The sequence below is a fragment of the Triticum dicoccoides genome, chromosome 7A (genome assembly GCF_002162155.2).
Source record: "Triticum dicoccoides isolate Atlit2015 ecotype Zavitan chromosome 7A, WEW_v2.0, whole genome shotgun sequence".
NCBI lineage: Eukaryota > Viridiplantae > Streptophyta > Magnoliopsida > Poales > Poaceae > Triticum > Triticum dicoccoides.
The window spans coordinates 711,628,812-711,653,647 of record NC_041392.1 but is presented as its reverse complement, the minus strand read 5'-3'; the positions used below and the strand labels follow the sequence as shown (position 1 = coordinate 711,653,647).

General features: G+C 44.1%; 1 protein-coding gene across 1 annotated transcript; it reads left to right on the top strand.

The window, feature by feature from the left end:
* Positions 1-24,123, top strand: LOC119333994. Its single transcript, XM_037606678.1, has 3 exons — positions 1-29; positions 143-303; positions 22,865-24,123. The coding sequence occupies exons 1-3, from the start codon at positions 1-3 to the stop codon at positions 24,121-24,123; spliced, it is 1,449 nt and encodes a 482-aa protein (XP_037462575.1).
* Positions 24,124-24,836: the final 713 nt, after the last annotated feature.

The following is a 24,836-nucleotide window of genomic DNA, read 5'->3' as shown; positions in this document are numbered from 1 at the left end:
ATGGCCCGCGTTCACCTTGACTTCCCGTGGTATGCGCCCCGTCGCCTCCCTCGGCGCGGGAACACCAACATTCGCTCCGGTCTTCGTTAGGTTGTCGGGTTCCTCACCTACTTCGAGCACCGCCGTCGCGCTCCTAACCTAGCCGCCTCCGCCGCACCATCAGGCCGCCGACACTGCTCTCCTTCGGCCGCCGCCGCTACCCCCATACCCGCCGCCCGTCCACCCTCTTCGTCTTCGTCCAGCACCAGCTCGTCGCCAGTGTTGCCGTCATCTTTCCCAACCACTTCGTCTACTTCGACCACCGTTGGTGACATCGGCTCCACGTCGATTGGCGACACAACCGTCGTCGAGTCTTCTTCTCTGCTCGCCCCTTCGATTCCATGGCATGGCGTACAAATTGTGCAGGTCCCTCGTCCATGCATGCCCGTTGATGGCAATACCAGTGCATGCCTTCATCCACGACGTGTCCCCGGGTCTGGCAAGCCTGGTGCAATGCTTCGTCAACTTCATCTTCGTGCGTCTATGCACGTCTGGTGCTGGCAACAGCGATACGTGCCTACGTCCATGATGTGTCCCCGGGCTTGGCAAACATGGCACGGCGCCTCGTCACTTCCTGGCTAACGTTCGCCAGCTAAGAGGGTCCTGATTATTTTGTGCATATGTAATTTTTTGTTCGAAAAGGGAAATCCACTAGACATGTGAAGGTGTCGAAGAGTACACGCAACATATATGTTGAGAAAGAGTGTTTGTTTCTCTTATTACCCATCTTGGTAGCCACCAGCCCAGCAGAGAGAAAATCACCCAACTCACTCCCCCTCCCAATCTCGCCCATTTCTTCCCATTTTATGTATTCTTGCAAAATTCTTTTTCAATTTTTTCTTGGGCTGACCGTCGATGAGCATGGGAGCTTGGACGAGGCTACCGTGGAGATGATGCCACCTCGGCAGACAAAGCCTGCGCGGAATGAGAACGTCGAGGCGAGCAGATACTCTAGAGGAGCTGGACCATAGGGAGGTCTCAGTTTTAAGTAGTAATCTTTGTTGCCAGCATATGTAAGGTTTTGACATATTGATTTTAAAAAATAAGCGTCCACATACTAAGTAATTTCTCTGAGAATTTCACACTTTGGTTTAGCAATACGGTAAGTTATCTTTATCTTACTAGCTCTAGTTTGTTGCAAAGGAACTATTGGATAAGAAGCCGTGTGATCATAATGCACTATTTTTTTTCATGTTACCTACTTATATGGGAGAATGATTGGTTAAAGAGGACAACAAGTGCCATTTTAACTTGAAGTGGTAGTTTGTTTGTCGTTGTGGGAAAACCTTTTTAATATAGAACTACAAGATTTACATATATTTGACTTACGCATGGAATGACCATACACTATGAAGGGACTTTTTAATTGCAAAAACTAACGCCCACACGTGTGACATCTTGCACATCGTCCACACGCCTCCATTAGCAGTCATTTGGCCACGTCAAAACAGATGACATCAGCAGTAATCTTTTTGGTTTTCGGCTTAAAAATATTTTATCTCCTAATTAAAAATCTAATTAAAAATCCGTTTTTACCATTAAATCCGTCTCGACGAGATCTTCAAAACTAGACCCTATGTTGATATGTTTCGACGAATTTTTTTGCCCAAAAGTTGCCATGATGTTTACACTGTAGTTGCCATAGTGCTTAATCTAAAGTTGCCATGTGGCAATTTTAGTTTGTAGAGCATGACAATTTTAGTATTTTGATAATGGCAGTTCCAGTACTTTGACCATGAAAATTATTTTTTGTATGAACCAGGGCAATTTTAAGTGCATGTATCATGGCAATTTTAGTTTATGGTTCATGGCAAGTCTAGTTTCTTAAATCCCCGTTTTATAATATGTCAAAATTTACTTTTAAATGTAGAAGAAAATAGCTGAAACATACCATGGCAACTTCAGTGTAAACACCATGGCAATTCATGTGCAATAGACATGACAACTTTTAACAAAAAAAATCATCTAAATATATTGATATGAGATCTAGTTTCGAAGATCTCGTCGCGAGGGATTTAATGGTGAAAACGGATCTTCAATCGGATTTTTCATTTAAAAGATAAAACATTTTAAAACTGAAAATTCAAAAAGATTCGCACATGCATGCATGCGGTGACGTGTCGCAATCTGTGTGTTATAGAGCGTATGGGCAGGTTTCGCTCCCACCACACGTGTGGGCGTTAGCGTTGTCCTTTAATTGACTTATTTGCGTATGACCGGACTTCTAGTTGATTTATTGACTTATAATTAACTCCTACAACTATATGGGAATATTTTAGCTGCATCGTAGGAAAAATAATCTGAAATAGAGTTTTGGTTAACTTGGCTATGATGTCCTGAACTTGCTTCCTTTAGTTTGAACTTGACTATCATAATGTTTACTGTCCTTTATTCATTTTTTGCTTTGACAGTTGTATGTAAAATCAATGCTTATGTATCTTAATGTTGCTCAAAATACTATGCTTGTAAGATTGGGTAGAGGTTCGGGTGATCTCAGAACAGCATGTTTTTCATGGTACTCTTGTTGTGTTGAAAAATGTTCGGCTCCGTAGCAATGCACGGGCAATTACCTAGTTGTTAAAAATAAAATTGTCAGCGAGATTGCACGAGACCTCATAGCTGACGTTCACCAGCTAAGAGGATCCTGATTATTTTATGCATATGTACATTTTTGTTCAAAAAGGGAAATCCACTAGACATGCGAAGGTGTCGAAGAGTACACGCAACAGATATGTTGAGAAAGAGTGTTTGTTTCTCTTATTACCCATCTCCATAGCCACCAGCCCAGCTGAGAGAAAAACACACAACTCACTCCTCCCGTTCCCATCTGGTGCATTTCTTCTCATTTTATATATTCTTTAAAAATTGTTTTTCAATTTTTTCTTGGGCTGACTGTCGATGAGCACATGATCTTGGAGGAAGCCACAATGGAGCTGATGTCACCGCGACAGACAAAGCGTGTGCAGAACGACAACGACGAGGCGATCAGATACTCTAGAGGACCTGGACCATGTGGAGGTCTCAATTTTAAGTAGTAATCTTTGTTGCTAGCATATGTAAGGTTTGAAGTATTGATTGAGAAAAATTAAAGTATGAGAATTTCACACTTTGGTTTAGCAATCCGGTAAGTTATCTTTATCTTACTAGCTTTAGTTTGTTGCAAAGGAACTATTGATCATCTATCTAAATGGATAAGAAGCCTTGTAATCATAATGCACTATTACTTTTCTCATGTTACCAGCTTATATGGGAGAATGGATTGGTTAAAGAGGACAACAAGTACCATTTTAACTTGAAGTAGTAGTTTGTTCGACGTTGTGGGAAAGCCTTTTTAATATAGAAGTACGAGATTTACATATTTGACTTACGCATGGAATGACCACACACTATGAAGGGACTTTTTTAGTTAGCCTATTGGCGTATGACTGGGCTTCCAATTGATTTATTTACTTATAACTCCAACAAGTATATGTGAATATTTTAGCTGCATCATAGGAAAAACAATCTGAAATAGAGTTTCGGCTGACTTGGCTATCATGTCGTGAACTTGCTTCCTTTAGTTTGAACTTGACTATCATGGTTTTTGTTGTCCTTTATTCAATTTTTGCTTTGACACTTCTATGTATAATCGATGCTTATGTATCTTAATGTTGCTCAAAATACCATGTTTGTAAGATAGGGTAGATGTTCCGATGATATCAGAACACCATGTTTTTTCATGATACTCTTGTTGTGTTGAAAAATGTTCGGTTCCCGTAGCAACACATGGGCAATTACCTAGTTGTCAAAAATAAAAATGTCGGCGAAATCGTACGAAACCTCCTAGCTATCGTTCACCAACTAAGAGGGTCGTGATTATTTTATGCATATGCATTTTTGTTCGAAAAAGGAAATCCACCAGACATGTGAAGCCGTCGAAGAGTACACGCAACAGATATGTTGAGAAAGAGTGTTTGTTTCTCTTATTACCCATCTCGGTAGCCACCAGCCCAGCTGAGAGAAAATCACCCGACTCACTCCCTTTCCCATCTAGTCCATTTCTTTCCATTTTATGTATTCTTGCAATATTATTTTTCAATTTTTTATTGGGCTGCTGTCGATGAGCACGTGAGCTCGGAGGAGGCCCGCATAGAGCTGATGCCACCTCAGCAGACAAAGCCTGCGCAGAACGACAACAGGCGAGCAGATACTCTAGAGGAGCTGGACCATGGGGAGGTCTCAGTTTAAAGTAGTAATATTTGTTGCTAGCATATGTAAGGTTTGAAGTATTGATTCAAAAAAAAAAAAGCGTCTACATACTAAGTAATTTGTCTGAGAATTTCACATTTTGGTTTATCAATCCGGTAGGTTATCTTTATCTTACTAGCTCTAGTTTGTTGCAAAGGGACTACTGATTATCTTTCTGAATGGAATAGAAGCCGTGTGATCATAATGCACTATTTCTTTTTTCATGTTACCTGCTTATACGGGAGAATGGATTGATTAAAGAGGACAACAAGTACCATTTTAACTTGAAGTGCTAGTTTGTTTGTCGTTGTGGGAAAACCTTTTTAATATAGAACTACGAGATTTACATATATTTGACTTATGCACGGAATGACCACACACTATGAAGGGACTTTTTAATTGACCTATTGGCGTATGACCGTACTTCCAGTTGTTTTATTGACTTATAACTCCTACAAGTATATGAGAATATTTTAGCTGCATCATAGGAAAAATAATCTGAGGTAGAGTTTCGGTTAACTTGGCTATCATGTCGTGAACTTGCTTCCTTTAGTTTGAACTTGACTATCATGGTGTTTACTGTCCTTTATTCATTTTTTGCTTTGACACTTGTATGTAAAATCGATGGTTATATATCTTAATGTTGCTCAAAATACCACGTTTGTAAGATTGGGTAGATGTTTCGTTCATCTCAGAACACCTTATTTTTTCATGATACTCTTTTGTGTTGAAAATTGTTTGGCTCCCATAGCAACGCACAGGTAATTACTTAGTTGTTAAAAATAAATCTGTCAGCGAAATCGTACTAAATATCCTGGCAGACGTTCGCCAGCTAAGAAGGTCCTGATTATTTTATGCATATTTACATTTTTTTGAAAAGGGAAATCCACCAGACATGTGAAGGTGTCCAAGAGTACACTCAACAGATATGTTGAGAAAGAGTGTTTGTTTCTCTTATTACCCATCTCGGTAGCCAGCAGCCTAGCAGAGAGAAAATCAACCGACTCACTTCTCCCCTTCCCATCTGGTCCATTTCTTCCCATTTTATGTATTCTTGCAAGATTCTTTTTCAATTTTTTCTTGGGCTGACTGTCGATGAGCACGGGAGCTTTGAAGAGGCCACCGAGGAGCTGATGCCACCTCGGCAGAGAAAGCCTGCGCAGAACGACTAACAACGAGGCGAGGAGATACTCTAGAGGAGCTGGACCATGAGGACGTCTCAGTTTTAAGTACTCCCTCCGTCTGAAAAAGATTGTCCCTCAAATGGATGTATCTAGCATCAAGTTAGTGTTAGATACATCCATTTGAAAGACAAGCTTTTCCGGACGGAGGAAGTAGTAATCTTTGTTGCTAGCTTATGTCGTAAGGTTTGAAGTATTGTTTTTTTTAAAAAAAAGCTACATAGTATGTAACTTGTCTGAGAATTTCACACTTTGGTTTAGCAATCCGGTAAGTTTCTTTTATCTTACTAGCTCTAGTTTGTTGCAAAGAAACTATTGATTATCTATCTAAATGGATAAGAAGCAGTGTGATCATAATGCACTATTACTTTTTTCATGTTACGGTTTATATGGCATAATGGATTGGTTAAAGAGGACAACACGTACCATTTTAATTTGAAGTGGTAGTTTGCTTGTCGTTGCCGGGAAACCTTTTTAATATAGAACTACGAGATTTACATACATTTGACTTACGCATGGAATGATCACATGAGCATCAATGCAAAAAATGAAGGGACTTTTTAATTGACCTATTGGCATATGACCGGACTTTCAGTTGATTTATTGACTTATAACTCCTACAAGTATGAATATTTTAGCAACATCATAGGAGGAATAATCTGAAATAGAGTTTCGGTTGACTTGGCTATCATGTCCTGAACTTGCTTCCTTTAGTTTGAACTTGACAATCATGGTGTTTACTGTCGTTTATTCTTTTTTTTTTTTGCTTTGACACTTGTTTGTAAAATCGATGCTTATGTATTTTAATGTTGCTCAAAATACCATGTTTGTAAGATCGGGTAGATGTTTCGTTGATCTCAGAACACCATGTTTTTTCATGATACTCTTGTTGTGTTGAAAATTGTTCGGCTCCCGTAGCAACGCACGGCAATTACTTAGTTGTCAAAAATAAATCTGTCAACGAAATCATACGAAATATCCTGGCTTACGTTCGCCAGCTAAGAAGGTCCTGACTATTCTTTTGCATATGTACATCTTTGTATGAAAAGAGAAATCCACCAGACATGTGAAGCCGTCGAAGAGTACACGCAAATGATATGTTGAGAAAGAGTTTTTGTTTCTCTTATTAGCCATCTCGGTAGCCACCAGCCCAGCAGACTCACGCTCCTCCCAGCGTCCGAGATCCTTCGCCCTCCCTTGCCGGCCGGTTGGAGTTCAACCCACGCTCCACCTAGCGACTTGCCCCACACCACGCCCATGGAGGCCAGCAAGGAATTGGCGTTGCCTTTGACGGACATCCTGTTGGAATTTTGCTAGTAGGCCTTTGGCCCAAAGCCCAACTAAAATTCTGAAATTCTCTTGGCCCATTTATGCACACATGTGAGTAGAGTGAGTAAGGTTAAAGTTTAGTCCCACCCCGGAAGTTGAGAGAGAGTTGCACCTCTTTATAAGGTGAGCTCTTCTACCACTTGTATGAGCATGAGAAGAGGAGACCTACACGCGCGCTCGCCACGCCACGCCTGGCACGACGCGCCGCGCCGCGCCGCGGGTTGCGCGATTGAGCCGAGCCGAGGACAAAGCTATGCACGTTGTCAGTAATTAATTAACGGACGCGTTAATTACTGAACCATTTCCGATTCTTTTGGATCGTGACGACTCGGACGTGGGGTTTACTCCCACGACCTACCCGGCCCGCACTATATAGTCAGGCAGACGTCTACCCTAGCCGCCGCCTCTTCGTATGATTTCTCACCACCGTTCCAGATCATTGCGCCGCCAAGCAAGTCTTCTCCATCCCTCCTTCCGGCGTGCACCGCGAGAAGGGACAGCAGGCCTCCGGAACCCCATCTCTCGTGATCCTGTACGGGAGAGGGGCGATCAGGTTTTTGGGGAGCGCACTCGCGCGACTGCTGGCAGCGACGACTTCGCGAACGACGACTTCTTCCCCGACCTCGGCAACCTCGTCCTCGACGACATGGGCGACAACGTCAACGCCGGCGGTGCTGCACCCGCTGCATCGTATGTGATTCTATCCTTCCTGTTCGAGATCGTGGTAGAATTCATGCTTCTAGTATGTGCCCTAGATGTGATATGTTTATCTGCTATGCTAGTTCGCATGATTAGTTTAATCTCTGCTGCTGTGGTCATGATTTATCTTCTGTTTATTCGGATTAAATCTCGTAGTGATTTGCTCATATTTCCAACAATCCAAAAACCTGATTATAGGCAATTTACTCCGAGTGGTTTTGCTGCGCATCTGAAGCCGCCTGCCTTTAAGGGGGCGCAATATAAGAGGTGGCGCACAAGAGCAGTCTACTGGTTTCCGACCATGGGCTGCTATGATGCCACCAAGGGCAAGCCTGAGGGCGATCTTAATCCAGCACAGCTGGAAGCTTTTGAGAAGATCGATACCCTCTTTAAAGGCGCTCTTCTGAGTGTTCTTGATGACTCCATTGTGGATTCGTATATGTCGTTTGACAACGACAAGGACATGTGGGCTGCGCTCGAGGCCAATTGCAGATCTCATTGGTACTCTTGATGTTGAAGAGAAGGCGAGAGCAAAGGACACACATGCTCGAGTTGCTGAGGGAGGTTCTAGTGCCCACATGGTACAGAAGAAGAACTCCCAGCCCAACAAGTTCAAAAACAATAAGAACAAAACTCAGGGCAAAGGCAAGTTTGATACAAAGAACAAGCCATCACATTCTACCAACTTCAAGAAGAATTCTCATAAGAAGGGGAAGGGACTTTGCCATGTCTGCGGTGATCCTAATCACTGGGCTTCGAAGTGTGTAACCGCTTTGAGGAGCGCGAACATGAGAAGAGCGGCAAGTCTGCTAATGTTGTCATCGGTGATACTGATATGAAGGAATCAGGGTACGGTATTTTTCCTACCATCCTTTCAGTATTTCAATCCCCTGATTGGTTAATTGACACCGGTGCCAATGTACATGTTTGTGCTGATGCCTCCATGTTTTCTTCTTACCAGGCAACAGGGACTTCACCCGTGCTGATGGGGAACGGGTCACATGCCATCGTTCGAGGTGTTGGTACGGTCGATCTGAAGTTTACTTCGGGGAAGACTGTGCGTCTGAAGAACGTTCATCATGTGCCGTCCATCAATAAAAATCTCGTTAGCGGTTCCCGTTTATGTCGAGATGGTTTTAAGTTGGTTTTCGAATCAAATAAAGTTGTAATCTCTAAGTGTGGACAATTTGTTGGAAAAGGCTATGAGTGCGGAGGCTTGTTCCGCCTATTTTTGTCAGATATTTACACTAAAGTTATTAATAATGTTTGCCACAATAATGAGTCTGATATTTGGCATTCACGACTCTGTCATATTAACTTTGGTTGCATGACGCGGTTAGCCAATATGAATTTAATTCCGAAAATCTCTACTGTCAAAGGCTCCAAGTGCCAAGTATGTGTGCAAGCTAAGCAACCTCGCAAGTCCCATAAGACTGCAGAGGCAAGAGACTTGGCGCCACTTGAGCTTATACATTCTGATCTTTGTGAGATGAATGGCGTGTTGACAAAAGGTGGAAAGAGATACTTCATGACGTTGATTGATGACTCCACTAGATATTGTTATGTGTATCTTCTGAAATCAAAAGATGAGGCTTTGACTTTCTTTAAAAACTATAAAGCTGAGGCAGAGAACCAACTTGATCGAAAAATTAAACGGCTTAGGTCCGATCGTGGTGGAGAGTATTTTTCCAATGAATTTGATCTGTTTTGTGCGGAACATGGTATAATCCATGAGAGGACGCCTCCCTACTCACCCCAGTCAAATGGGGTAGCCGAAAGAAAGAACCGAACTCTAACTGATATGGTTAACACCATGTTAGACACTTCGGGTCTATCCAAGGAATGGTGGGGGGAGGCGCTAATGACTGCGTGTCATGTCCTAAACCGAGTTCCCACAAAGCATAAGACCATGACTCCATTTGAGGAATGGGAAAGGAAAAGGTTGAAACTCTCTTACCTACATACTTGGGGTTGTTTGGCGAAAGTCAATATACCAATTCCCAAGAAGCGCAAGCTTGGACCAAAAACCGTGGATTGTGTTCTTCTGGGCTATGCTTTTCATAACATCGGCTATAGATTTTTGATAATAAAATCTGAGGTATCCGACATGCATGTTGGTACGATTATGGAATCAAATGATGCAACTTTCTTTGAGGACATATTTCCTATGAAGGATATGTCGAGTTCATCAAATCAGGAGATACCTACTCCATCTAGTGAGGAATTCACTGTAATTCCTGAACCCACCATTGCGATGGAACACATTGAGAATCCTATTGAGGGTAACAATGGAACTCCTATGAGGAGTAAGAGACAGAGGACTGCAAAGTCTTTTGGTGATGATTTCATTGTGTACCTCATGGATGACACACCCAGGACTATTTCAGAAGCCTATGCATCTCCTGATGCTGACTACTGGAAGGAAGCTGTACGTAGCGAGATGGATTCCATCTTAGCTAACGGTACCTGGGAGATCACTGACCGTCCTTATGGGTGCAAACCTGTAGGATGTAAGTGGGTGTTCAAGAAGAAGCTTAGACCTGATGGTACGATTGAAAAGTACAAGGCACGGCTTGTGGCCAAGGGTTATACCCAGAAAGAAGGTGAAGACTTCTTTGATACTTACTCACCTGTGGCTAGACTGACCACAATTCGGGTGCTACTATCACTGGCTGCCTCACATGGTCTTCTCGTTCATCAAATGGACGTTAAGACGGCTTTCCTCAATGGAGAGTTGAAGGAGGAAATTTACATGGATCAGCCAGATGGTTTTGTAGTACCTGGTCAAGAAGGAAAGGTGTGCAAGTTATTAAAGTCTTTATATGGCCTTAAACAAGCTCCTAAGGAGTGGCATGAGAAGTTCGAAAGAACATTAACTGCTGCCGGCTTTGTAGTAAACAATGGTGACAAGTGCGTGTACTATCGCTATGGTGGGGGCGAAGGAGTTATTCTTTGTCTGTATGTCGACGACATATTGATCTTTGGAACCAAACTTGATTTAATCAAGGAGGTTAAGGATTTCTTATCTCACTATTTTGAGATTAAGGATCTAGGAGTAGCTGATGTTATCTTAAACATCAAGCTGTTGAGAGATGAGAATGGTGGGATCACACTGCTTCAGTCTCATTATGTGGAAAAGGTCTTGAGTCATTTTGGGTATAGCGACTGCACGCCTTCTCCAACTCCATATGATGCTAGTGTGTTGCTTTGAAAGAATCGACGGATTGCTAGAGATCAACTGAGGTATTCTCAGATTATTGTCTCGCTTATGTATTTGGCGAGTGCCACGAGGCCTGACATCTCTTTTGCTGTGAGCAAGCTGAGTCGGTTTGTGTCAAAACCGGGAGATGATCATTGGCATGTGCTTGAGAGAGTTATGCGCTATTTGAAAGGCACCGCGAGCTATGGGATTCACTACACCGGGTATCCAAGGGTACTAGAGGGTTATAGTGACTCAAACTGGATATCTGATGCTGATGAGATTAAGGCCACAAGTGGTTATGTTTTTTCACTTGGTGGTGGTGCTGTTTCCTGGAAGTCTTGCAAGCAGACCATCTTAACGAGGTCGACTATGAAAGAAGAACTCACAGGACTAGACACTGCCACTGTTGAAGCAGAGTGGCTTCGTGAACTCTTGATGGACTTACCTATGGTTGAAAAACCAATACCCCCTATCCTGATGAACTGTGATAATCAAACTGTGATCATCAAGATAAACAGTTGTAAGGACAATATGAAGTCTGTAGGATCAAAGTATGTCTAGAGGGGGGGTGATTAGACTACTTGACCAAATAAAAACTTAACCTTTTCCCAATTTTAGTTCTTGGCAGAGTTTAGCTATTTTAGGACAAGTCAAGCAATCATCACACAATTCAAGCAAGCATGCAAAGAGTATATTGACAGCGGAAAGTAAAGCATGCAACTTGCAAGAATGTAAAGGGAAGGGTTTGGAGAATTCAAACGCAATTGGAGACACGGATGTTTTTCCCGTGGTTCGGATAGGTGGTGCTATCCTACATCCACGTTGATGGAGACTTCAACCCACAAAGGGTAACGGTTGCGAGAGTCCACACAGGGCTCCACCCACAAAGGGTAACGGTTGCGCAAGTCCACACAGGGCTCCACCCACGAAGGGTCCACGAAGAAGCAACCACCCACAAAGGGTCCACGAAGAAGCAACCTTGTCTATCCCACCATGGCCATCGCCCACACAGGACTTGCCTCACTAGCGGTAGATCTTCACGAAGTAGGCGATCTCCTTGCCCTTACAAACTCCTTGGTTCAACTCCACAATCTTGTCGGAGGCTCCCAAGTGACACCTAGCCAATCTAGGAGACACCACTCTCCAAGAAGTAACAAATGGTGTGTAGGTAATGAACTCCTTGCTCTTGTGCTTCAAATGATAGTCTCCCCAACACTCAACTCTCTCTCATAGGATTTGGATTTGGTGGAAAGAAGATTTGAGTGGAAAGCAACTTGGGGAAGGCTAGAGATCAAGATTCATATGGTAGGAATGGAATATCTTGGTCACATGAGTAGGTGGTTCTCTCTAAGAACATATGAGTTGGAATGGTGTATGCGTTCTGATGGCTCTCTCTCCAAATGAAGAGGAGGTGGAGGGGTATATATAGCCTCCACACAAAATCCAACCGTTACACACAGTTTTCCAATCTCGGTGGGACCGAATCAACAAACTCGGTCGGACCGAAAATGTAAACCTAGTGACCGTTAGAGATTTTCGGTGGGACTGACATGCAACTCGGTAGGACCGATATGGTTAGGGTTTGGGCATAACGTAATCTCGGTGAGACCGATTACACAAACTCGGTGAGACCGAATTTGGTAATTAGCTAACCAGAGAGTTGGTCAGGCAAACTCGGTGGGACCGATTTTCTCTTTCGGTGAGACCGAATGTTACAAAGGGGAAACACTGAATTTACATTGCAATCTCGGTGGGACCGATTCGCTCTTTCGGTGAGACCGAAAAGTTACGAAAGGGAAACAGAGAGTTTGCAATCCCATCTCGGTGAGACCGAGATCCCTATCGGTAGAACCGAATTGCTAGGGTTTGGCAGTGGCTTATGACAAGTGAAACTCGGTGGCGCCGGATAGGAAGAATCGGTAGGACCGAGTTTGTCTTAGGGTTTAGGTCATATGTGGATATGGAAAAGTAGTTGAGGGTTTTGGAGCATATCACTAAGCACATGGAGCAAGAGGCTCATTAAGCAACACCTCATCCCTCCTTGATAGTATTGGCTTTTCCTAAAGACTCAATGTGATCTTGGATCACTAAAATATAAAATGAAGAGTCTTGAGCTTTTGAGCTTGAGCCAATCCTTTGTCCTTAGCATTTTGAGGGTTCCACTTTCACATCCATGCCATGCCAATCATTGAGCTTTCCTGAAATAATCATCTTGGAATAGCATTAGCTCAATGAGCTATATGTTGTTATGAATTACCAAAACCACTTTCAATCTCCCCCTTTTTGGTAATTGATGACAACATATAGATCAAAGCTTCGACAAATGATAATAAGCATGAAATATATCATCGCTTTGAGAAGTATGTGATAAGTAAGAGCTCCCCCTAAGTTTGTGCATATATAAAATTTGCTTTGGACTGCAAATGCACAAGGAGTTAGAGTCATGGGTTACTCTTCCATGTCACATACATCTTGGTGGAGCGCTTAAAATGATAAGAATGAAATACATGCACTCATCACCAAGAATAGTGAATGATCACATAAGATAGATAAGATAATAGCATTAAGCAAGCATTAAGTGTAGCTTATGATCAAACACATGATCATCAATGTCTCACAAGCAATGACATAGTATCTCAAGCACTCAAAAGAAAACAAGTTCGAAAAACCACCAAAGAAAGCAAGAGAGAAAACAACACTCTCTCTCTCGAAGCCTATGATCTATACATCTTCTCCCCCTTTGGCAACAAGTTACCAAAAAGTTCCTAGAAAATGCATAATGCTAGATCGACGCTCAGGCTTGATCTTCTGGTGGTGGTGGAGTCCGGATCACTCCAAGGACGAAGGCTTCTGTAGATGCTGAAGTAGATGCTGGAGTTGGAGCTGAAGTAGATGCTGGAGCTGGTGGAACTGAGGCTGTAGCTGGTGCTGAGGTGGTGGCTCTGGTGGCAGCAACTGGCACGATAGACGACCTCGGACCTCGTGGCACTCTGGCAAAGGCATCAGTGGTAGTCCTGCCTCTCCTCTCCTGCATGTCATCCTGAAGCTGCTCCACTGCAGTCTGAATCTCTGTCACCTTGACATCCAAGTCATAGAATTTTTGTTCCATGATCCTCTCTAAGCTTGCCTGGTTTTGAGTTAGGGTGGCTAGTCCTTGCTCAATCTGCAGGGTGGATGCAATCAGGTAACCAAGCTTCTCTTGTTTGGTTTTCAAGAAATACTCAGATGCCTCCTCTTGAGTTGGCATCTTGGCAGCTTTCTCCTTCCTTGCCTTCTCCTTCTTTGCTTGTGCTTGGGCAGACGATGGCTCATTCTCAGTCATTACAACTTGATTGTCCTCAAAATCTGGACGGATGGGCAGGTGTTCCTTGTCCAATAAATATATGCCCGTGCCCATCTTAGAGTTGATGAGCTCCTGAATTTGAGGGGCATAACCACAGCTCCTCTTCTGATCTGCTGTAGTCCTCTTGATAGTCTCTACTATGAGGCTCATGACCTTGAATTTCTGTGGCATATCAAATACATGTAGCAAGTTGATTGCATGGCCTCTTATCATCTTGTGATCTCCAGACTTGGGCAATAAGGTGTGCCTCAATATCCAATTGATGGTTGGCAGCCCTGACAGTAGATAATGTACTGAGCCAAATTTGAAAGTGTCAAGAGCTTCATTGGGAATTTCCTTGTACATGTTGGACATTGAGTTATGATCCATTTTCTTCTTGGCATAGATATCCAAGTCATCTGCTTGCTCCTCTGGGGCATTGATCAACTTTGCACATTCCTCAACAGTTGATTGGTACCTCGTACCCTCAGACATCCATGTGATCCTCCCATCTGGATAAAAGTGTGCCGTGGAGTAGAATTGCATGATGAGCTCCTCGTTCCACTTTGTGAGCTTCTGCCCAACAAAGTCAGCAACTCCACAAGCACTAAAGCTGTCATACACTCCAGGGTAGTGTTCCTCATTTTCCTTCATGTAGGTCCAGTCAACCCATCTCATGTCACAAACAATGGGCTTCTTATCTAGCAGCACTGTCTCATAGAAGTCCTGCTGTTCCTTGGTATGAAATCTGTAATCCACAGCAGTCCTTCTCCTTGAAGCATACGGGTCTGCTTCTCTCCACTTCCTCAGCCCTGAATCTCTCCTGAGCTTCATGTCCTCAGCCACAGGATGAGCATCGTTGTGGTCTGGGATCTTGGGCTTGAGCTTTCTAAGAACTTGCTCTTCATCCTCTTCTTCAGCAACAGTCTCAGGCACTGGGGCCTTGTTCTTCTTAGCTGCAGGAATGCTCCTTGTATTCCTCTTTGGTTTTGGCTTGGAGGCAGCTTTGGGCTTAGATGCACTAGCCCCTGATCTTATGGCATCACCCATCAGCTTGGGTGCCTTAGGTGCTGGTGCAGCTACCTCTTCTTCCTATTCCTCTTCCATGATGGAAGCCTTTCCAAGCACTCTGGCTACGGTCTTCTTGACCCTTTCCTTCCTCTTCTTGCCTTCTACAGCAACTGGCTCTTTGGGTGCAGGCTTTTCAGTTGAAGCTCTAGCCTTTGACATAGGCTGCCTGCCTGCTGGCCTTTTGATCTTTAGACCTGGCTTTGTGCCTTGAGCTGGCTCAACTCTCTTTGATGTGGCCTCTTCTTCTGCCACATAATCTTCATCTTCGGAGTCTGAAGTTCTCTTTTTCCTCTGTCTAGTGGCAGCTTTTGGCAGATTGCTTGGGGTGCTTCTGCTGCCATCATCTGAAGAGCTGGAGGGGCTAGTGCCCTCACTCATCTGCACTTGCTCTTCTGACATGTTTTGGCCATCACTCTGATCAGACATGCTGCAAACTCTGACTGCTGACCCTGTGAATAGTTTATAGATGAGGTAGAATGGATGAGCATCACAAAATGCAGAGATATTTTGCAAAAGAATGATCCAAAAACTTAGTTTTAGTTTCCCACTGAAATCATCTCGGATCTACCGATTTTCAAACTCGGTGATACCGAAGAAGTTGTGGAACCTAAACTAGTGAACTCGGTTGGACCGAGTCACAGTTCGGTGGCACCGAGACTGCTAGGGTTTCACAGAATTCCAAAATTGGTTACACCGATAAGTAATTCTCGGTCAGACCGAGTCTCACTTGTGCAATGGCATAAGCCAAATCGGTGGGACTGAGTTTTTCAACTCGGTGGGTCCGAGATGGTTTCGGCGGAAACCTAACCCTAAAATTTTCGAATCAAACCTAATCTACGAGCGTATTGACTGGATAGGAGTGTTTCAATTGTGGCAAGAATCATGATGATCACAATGTGCTAAGAATCGGATTGGGGAATAGCACAAAGATCGAGTCCATACCCTAGTTCGGCGGAGACTCGCTACGGCGGCAACAGCGGGGCAGAATTCCCGTTGACGGCGACGGAGACCAGCGACTGGAGGCGGCTGGCGGCGAGGAGACGATCCGGAGACCACGTTGGCAGAGCAGGCTATCGCGCGGGCGAAGGGGTTCGGAGAAATTTCCAAATTCTGCCCGTGACTATATATAGCCCGACCCTGTCGGTGTGACCGAGTGGAACAACTCGGTGGCACCGAGATTCATAACTGCATGCAGTTACTGAAACTCGGTGTGACCGAAATGGTCAAATCGGTTGCACCGAGATCGAAAACCTAGATCAACTTAATGATCTCGGTAGGACCGAAAGTGGGGTATCGGTCAGACCGAGAATCATAAAGAGGTTTTGGAAGTTTAAGTCTATGATGAATCGGGGACTCCGAGCGCTCCTCACACAGAGTGGTTTGAATCTGACTTGATCAAATTTTGTGATGCAGCATGAATAGAGTTTGAGACGAGAAAAGCATAGATAGCTAGAGGAGGTTCTTAGGCATTCTTGTCCATCCACTTGGCAAAAGAAAATAAAACCAAACAATCAAAACAACAAGTGGATGTCCTCGAATGAGTAAAATATGCAACCAGCATGCTCACACAATAAGATGGCAAGTGAAATATGTGACAAGGCATGCACAACCAATTCTAGCATCTATCAAGCAATTTGCGATGACTAGGTCATCTATATATGAGTATATTGACTTAGGAGTCAAGTGAGAACACTTGATCATAGGTCATACTCATCGTTTAAGCTCAAGTGGGGTTACCACTTTTACATAAAGCATTGTTGTGTTCACATCTTTAGAGTTGCTTTAGCTCAGTCTTAGAGTAAAGCTCCCCCTAGATGTGATATCCCCCCTAAGAGGGATGAACTAACCTTGGGTTTTGTCGATGATGACTTCATGCAGATGTTGAAGATGTGGATGCTCAATGTTGATGTAGATCACTTGGAGCTATCCATTTGAGTGAATTGCACTTTCAATACCTACATGGGTTAGTCCCACAAGGAACAAACAAGGATATCCATAGACATAGAGTGATGCACACACAAGATGATGTCCATGAAAACTTTTAGGTTACCTTGTCCCTTGTCTTACCAACAAGAGGGTTTGTGACTCCTTGAACTAGTGCAAGATGTGGAAGTTGATTGCACTTGTTCTTGCCAAAATGATAAGAGTGAAGTATGTTGGCGGAGTCACCCTCAAGAACTCTCTAGTTCTTCTTCTTTTGGATCCACACCATCTTGATGGGAATCCTTGGAGTTGTAGTCGTACTTGATGAAGTGGAACTTGAAGTAGTCTTGGGAATCCACTTGACTAAGGTCTTAGGAGCTTCTTCAAACGCGTCAATTTCCTCTTGAAGCTTGTCCTTGCCTTTTTGCTTGTAGTCTTGTGGTGGAAGATCATCTTGAGCTTGTGTCTCCTTGAAAGAAGTATCATACTTCTCTTGTTGAGGAACAAACTGTGTCTTGGGGTATTGATCTTCTTCCCACTCAACTCCATTGGCATTGAACTTTCGTTCAAAACCAACACCTTGATTCTTCCGGTGCATTCCTTGCTTGTGCACAATTTCCTCGAATTGCTTACTCCCGGCAAGGCTTTTGTACACTCCTTTCTCTATAATTCCTTCAGTAAGCTATTTTCTTGCTCAAGTGTAACTTGGCTAAGAGAATCATTAGTGGAATCAAGAGAACTACTAGAAGCAACAATATTGGATTTATCATGATCATTGTTACTACTAGAGGAAGAATCTTTCTTGTTCTTGTTACTAGACTTGACTTGAGGCATGTAAGTGGATAAGAGTAAACGCTTGGCAATGTGAGAAGAACTTTTCTTGCGGAGATCATCATTGATTGCTTTTAAGAACTCATGCTCTTGCTCAAGATTGAGCTTTTCAAAGCGTAATTTCTCATGAGCTCTTAAAAGTTCTCGATGATCTTCGAAGATAGTTTCATGGGCTAACTTAAGAGTGTTTAGTTCTTTAGTTAGGGCCTCAATCTTCTCCTTATCATTGTCATTCATTTTATCTTGATTAGCATGTTTAATTGACGTTTCATCATAGTATTCATCACTAGAGTTGTCAACAAGCAAATCATCACCTAACAAGTCATCTTCATCACTACTGAAATCAACATACTTGGGGTGTGTTACCTTAGGACCTTTGGCCATGAATCATCTTCCAATTCCTTTATTTGGTGAGTCAAATATGTCGTAGGAGTTGGTTGACACAAGTTCTAGACCGGCAACACCTTCATCTTGAGTATCTTCGAAGTCGGAGTGATAACTTCTCTCGGAGTGGCTGTCGGAGTTGGAGCCGGATACCCATTCACCAACATGAGCTTGATGTCTTCGTCTTGTGTAGCTCCTTGATGATTTTTCCTTTCTTTCCGAATCCTTGCTTCTCCGTGAGTATCTTCGTTCATAACGATCATCTCTACTCCTTCTCTCTCTTGGTGGTGATTCTTTGCTTCTTCCTTTTGGAGAATCTTCTCTTCTCTTGTAGGGAGTCGTACACTCATTGGAATAGTGTCCGGGTCTTCCACAACTGTAGCAGTTTCGCTCTCGACTAGAAGATCTTTTGTCATTGTAGGACCTTGACTTGAAGCTTCTATCTTTGCTTCTACTCTTGTAGAACTTGTTGAAGTTCTTCACCATTAAGCTCAATTCTTCATTGAAGTCTTGTTTCTCACTTGATGATGTAGGGGCTTCACAAGAGGCTTTATAGGCACCACTTGATTTGTTGTGAAGTTCCTCTTTATCCTTAAGTGACATCTCATGAGCAACAATTCTTCCAATCACCTCCGTTGGCTTGAGATCTTTGTAATTGGGCATCATTTGGATCAATGTGCACACGGTATCATATTTTCCATCCAAGGCTCATAGAATCTTCTTGATGATGAATCTATCGGTCATCTCTTCACTTCCTAAGCCGGCAATCTCATTTGTGATGAGAGCAAGCCTAGAGTACATTTCAGCGACACCTTCACCATCCTTCGTCTTGAACTTGTCAAGTTGGATTTGAAGCACATCCAACTTGGATTCCTTGACGGAGTCGGTACCTTCGTGCATATCAATCAAAGTGTCCCAAATTTCCTTTGCATTCTCAAGACGACTGATTTTGTTGAATTCTTCGGGGCACAATCCGTTGAAGAGAATATCACAAGCTTGAGCATTGTATTGCAACATCTTCAACTCATCCGCGGTAGCTTCACGGTTTGGTTCTCTTCCATCAAAGAAGTCACCTTGCAAACCAACACACACAATAGTCCAAACGGCGGGGTTATGTCCAAGAATGTGCATTTTCATTTTATGCTTCCAACTAGCAAAATTAGTACCATCAAAGTAGGGACCTCTACGGTGATAATTTCCCTCGCTAGACGCCATACTCTCCTAGGTTGTGAAACCAAGGCTATGACCACCAAAAGCTATGGAGATCAAAGCAAATGGAGACCAAAGCTCTGATACCACTTGTAGGATCGAAGTATGTCTAGAGGGGGGTGATTAGACTACTTTACCAAATAAAAACTTAACCTTTTCCCAATTTTAGTTCTTGGCAGATTTTAGCTATTTTAGGACAAGTCAAGCAATCATCACACAATTCAAGCAAGCATGCAAAGAGTATATTGGCAGCGGAAAGTAAAGCATGCAACTTGCAAGAATGTAAAGGGAAGGGTTTGGAGAATTCAAACGCAATTGGAGACACGGATGTTTTTCCCGTGGTTCGGATAGGTGGTGCTATCCTACATCCACGTTGATGGAGACTTCAACCCACAAAGGGTAACGGTTGCGAGAGTCCACACAGGGCTCCACCCACAAAGGGTAACGGTTGCGCAAGTCCACATAGGGCTCCACCCACGAAGGGTCCACGAAGAAGCAACCACCCACAAAGGGTCCACGAAGAAGCAACCTTGTCTATCCCACCATGGCCATCGCCCACACAGGACTTACCTCACTAGCGGTAGATCTTCACGAAGTAGGCGATCTCCTTGCCCTTACAAACTCCTTGGTTCAACTCCACAATCTTGTCGGAGGCTCCCAAGTGACACCTAGCCAATCTAGGAGACACCACTCTCCAAGAAGTAACAAATGGTGTGTAGGTAATGAACTCCTTGCTCTTGTGCTTCAAATGATAGTCTCCCCAACACTTAACTCTCTCTCATAGGATTTGGATTTGGTGGAAAGAAGATTTGGGTGGAAAGCAACTTGGGGAAGGCTAGAGATCAAGATTCATATGGTAGGAATGGAATATCTTGGTCTCAACACATGAGTAGGTGGTTCTCTCTCAGAACATATGAGTTGGAATGATGTATGCGTTCTGATGGCTCTCTCTCCAAATGAAGAGGAGGTGGAGGGGTATATATAGCCTCCACACAAAATCCAACCGTTACACACAGTTTTCCAATCTCAGTGGGACCGAATCAACAAACTCGGTCGGACCGAAAATGTAAACCTAGTGACCGTTAGAGATTTTCGGTGGGACTGACATGCAACTCGGTAGGACCGATATGGTTAGGGTTTGGGCATAACGTAATCTCGGTGAGACCGATTACACAAACTCGGTGAGACCGAATTTGGTAATTAGCTAACCAGAGAGTTGGTCAGGCAAACTCGGTGGGACCGATTTGCTCTTTCGTGAGACCGAAAGTTACAAAGGGGAAACACTGAATTTACATTGCAATCTCGGTGGGACCGGTTCGCTCTTTCGGTGAGACCAAAAAGTTATGAAAGGGAAACAGAGAGTTTGCAATCCCATCTCGGTGAGACCGAGATCCCTATCGGTAGAACCGAATTGCTAGGGTTTGGCAGTGGCTTATGACAAGTGAAACTCGGTGGCGCCGGATAGGAAGAATCGGTAGGACTGAGTTTGGCTTAGGGTTTAGGTCATATGTGGATATGGAAAAGTAGTTGAGGGTTTTGGAGCATATCACTAAGCACATGAAGCAAGAGGCTCATTAAGCAACACCTCATCCCTCCTTGATAGTATTGGCTTTTCCTAAAGACTCAATGTGATCTTGGATCACTAAAATATAAAATGAAGAGTCTTGAGCTTTTGAGCTTGAGCCAATCCTTTGTCCTTAGCATTTTGAGGGTTCCACTTTCACATCCATGCCATGCCAATCATTGAGCTTTCCTGAAATAATCATCTTGGAATAGCATTAGCTCAATGAGCTATATGTTGTTATGAATTACCAAAACCACTTTCAAAGTCCTCAAGGCATGTGAAGAGGAGACTAAAATCTGTCAGAAAATTGAGGAACTCCAGAGTTATTGCGTTGGATTATATCCAAACGTCGAAAAACTTGGCAGATCCCTTCACAAAGGGTCTATCACGTAATGTGATAGATAATGCATCGATGGAGATGGGTTTGAGACCCACCGCATGAGTTGTCCATAGTGGTAAACCACTCTATGTGATCGGAGATCCCGTGAAGTAGAAATGGGAGACAAGATGTTGGTCAGCTGGGAGGAGAGTGTCCCTATATTAATTATCCCACTTCGTGAAGATGCAATACTCTCCTGATCTGCATGGCAGGTTGATACTTATCTTAATGTGTTCCAAGTGGCTTATTCGGGTAAGCAGAGATGTTGTCCTGCAGAACATCTTCTGAGGAATACACCTATATGAATTTGACTGTTAACGTCGCAGTCTGTGAGAATTGGGTGTTCTCTAATAAATTCATGAAAGGCCCTGGAGTATGACGTATACGCTCCACCCGCGGGGAAGCCTTGCGGCAGCCCAGTATCGGTCAAGAATTTGTGTGAAACTAGTTTCACAGAAAACTTGTAGTTCAAGGCATAGTCCACTATTCAAGTTGTGATCTAGTGTAGCATAAATTTCTAAGTGGAAGTTCAACTTCACAGTCTCCACTAAGCACCGATATATAAAACAATGTTTTGGAACTAAATGATAAGATGTGCCAATGAGACTTTGTGGGGGATTGTTGGAATTTTGCTAGTAGGCCTTTGGCCCAAAGCCCAACTAAAATTCTGAAATTCTCTTGGCCCATTCATGCACACATGTGAGTAGAATGAGTGAGGCTAAAGTTTAGTCCCACCCCGGAAGTTGAGAGAGAGTTGCACCTCTTTATAAGATGAGCTCTTCTACCACTTGTATGAGCATGAGAAGAGGAGACCTACACGCGCGCTCCTCCTCGCTCGCCGCGCCGCGCCGCGCCGCGCCGCGCCGCGCCGCGCCGCCGGATTGAGTCGAGCCGAGGACAGAGCTATGCACGTTGTCTATATTTTTGCTGCATGGGAAATTAATATTAACGGACGCGTTAATTACTGAACCATTTCCGATTCTTTAGGGTTTACTCCCACGACCTACTCGGCCCGCACTATATAGTCAGGCAGACGTCTACTCTAGCCGCCGCCGCTTCGTATGGTTTCTCACCACCGTTCCAGATCATTGCGCCGCCAAGCAAGTCTTCTCCATCCCTCCTTCCGGCGTGCATCGCGAGAAGGGACAGCAGGCCTCCGGAACCCCGCCTCTCGTGATCCTGTACGGGAGAGGGGCGATCAGGTTTTTGGGGAGCGCACTCGCGCGACTGCTGGCATCGACGACTTCGCGAATGACGACTTCTTCCCCGACCTCGGCAACCTCGTCCTCGACGACATGGGCGACACCGTCAACGCCGGCGGTGCTGCACCCGCTGCACCGTATGTGATTCTATCCTTCCTGTTCGAAATCGTGGTAGAATTCATGCTTCTAGTATATGCCCTAGATGTGATATGTTCATCTGCTATGCTAGTTCGCATGATTAGTTTAATCTCTGCTGCTGTGGTCATGATTTATCTTCTGTTTATTCGGATTAAATCTCGTAGTAATTTGCTCATATTTCCAACGCATCCCGGACCACCTCCTGTACGAGATGTTCCTCCGGCTAACCACCTCCGAAGATCTCACCCGCGCCTCCGCCGTCTGCGTCTCCCTCCGCCAAATCTGCGTCGACGGCTCCTTCCTCCGACGCTTCCGTCGCCTCCACGGCCCTCCCCTCCTCGGATTCCTCGACTGCAACGGCTTCCATCCAGTCCTGCCGCCTCACTCGTCTGCGCCCGCCGCCCGCGCGCTCGACCTCGCCGCCGACTTCTCCTTCTCCTTCCTCCCCTCCCCCTGCCACTGGATCGTGCAGGACATGCGCGCCGGTCGCGTCCTCCTCGACCGGGACCTCGGAGAAGAGGAGTTTCCCGCGGTCTTCAGGGAGCTCGTGGTGTGCGACCCCATGTGCCGGCGGTACGTGCTGCTCCCCCCGGTTCCTGACGACCTAACCGCTTCGCTTGAGCAACCTGTCCGCATGATACGGGTCCGGTGCAAGCCCTTCCTCGTTCCCCTCGGCGAGGAGGAGACGGCGGCGCCAGAGACAACATTCAGAGCGGAGGAGGCGGCGGCGCGGGAGACAACATTCAGAGTGGTCTTGATGGCACACTGCAAAACTAGTCTGTCTGCCTTCGTCTTCTCTTCGAGCACCGGACAATGGCAAGCCGCTGCATCAAATGGTTGGAGTGATTTGGTCAGTAGCACAGGCGACCGGGCCGCCATGTCACAGGTCAACCCTTTTTTTCTCAGGCGCCATTATGCTTATGGCTGCTTTTACTGGGACTGGCTGACGATCAACAGCAAAAAGTTACTCGCGCTTGACATCAGGACGATGGAGTTCTCCATTGCTGAGCTCCCACCTGGAGAGTGGAGCAAGAATGGAATAGCCATTGTGGAGGCAGGGGAAGGCAGGCTTGGGATGTTTGGTTTCCATGGTGAAATTGCATCTAGCCTCAGCTATACCATTGCGCAAAACAAAGGCAAGAGTCCCAGCCAGTGGCAGGTGGAGAAGATAGTCTCACAAGATTCTGGGTACGCATATAGTATCAGAGCTGCAACAGAGAGGTACTTGCTCTTGACAAAGATAGAAGCCTCATCTCTAGAGAATCGACTCCTGTCTCTAGAGAAGCCACTCTTTGAATATTTCTTAATGGATGTCAAGACGTTGCAGCTTCAGAGGGTTTATAAGAAACAAGACTATCTTGCGTATGACACATACATATATATAAACTTCCCACCATCATTGTTGTCTTCAAGGACAGTATGAAGTGGTAAAGTTTCTATTGCTTCCAACGTATCTCCTTCCATTCATAATTATCGCATGACTTTTGCTGTTGCTTCATATTCATTACGGCAATTGGTAATTCTTGTTTGATTTTAGTGTTTAATTTCTTGTGCTCACAGAAAAACTCTAAGCAAGCTCGGGAACATAATTGCGTTTATTGTCTTGTTTGTTTCAAATGCAATTTGAAGAGAATGGGGCTAGTAAGAGAAATGATTTTATATATTATGAGCAACATATTCATGAGTCCTGATGGAATTAGTAAAAACACTATGTCATTATAATTAATTTGGAGGAGTAGTTTTGGTCAAGATAAACATAGAAGGAATACAACTTTAATTTATATCCAGTTTACCTTGGATTGCATCACCTCGAGAAAATTCATTCAAGTCAAAAACATCTCAATTTGTACACTTCTCTTTTGATAGATGATAGATATAAGGAGGCAGATAAGTTCACTTTTAGTCATCGTCACAAATAAGATCTTTTGTCACTGCTCTAAATAAGAAGAGCTTGTGCTCCCAGGCAACTGAAATTTTATCCTGTGATGTTGTTTTATCTTAAATCAATCTCGCAAGATCAAGGGAGTGCTTATCAGCGCGAGCAACTGAAATTGTTCTTTATTGCAGTCCATATCTCGAGCACTCTTATAGATCCTCATATAATGGATGTGCTCCTAATCTGAAAGCAAATCATAT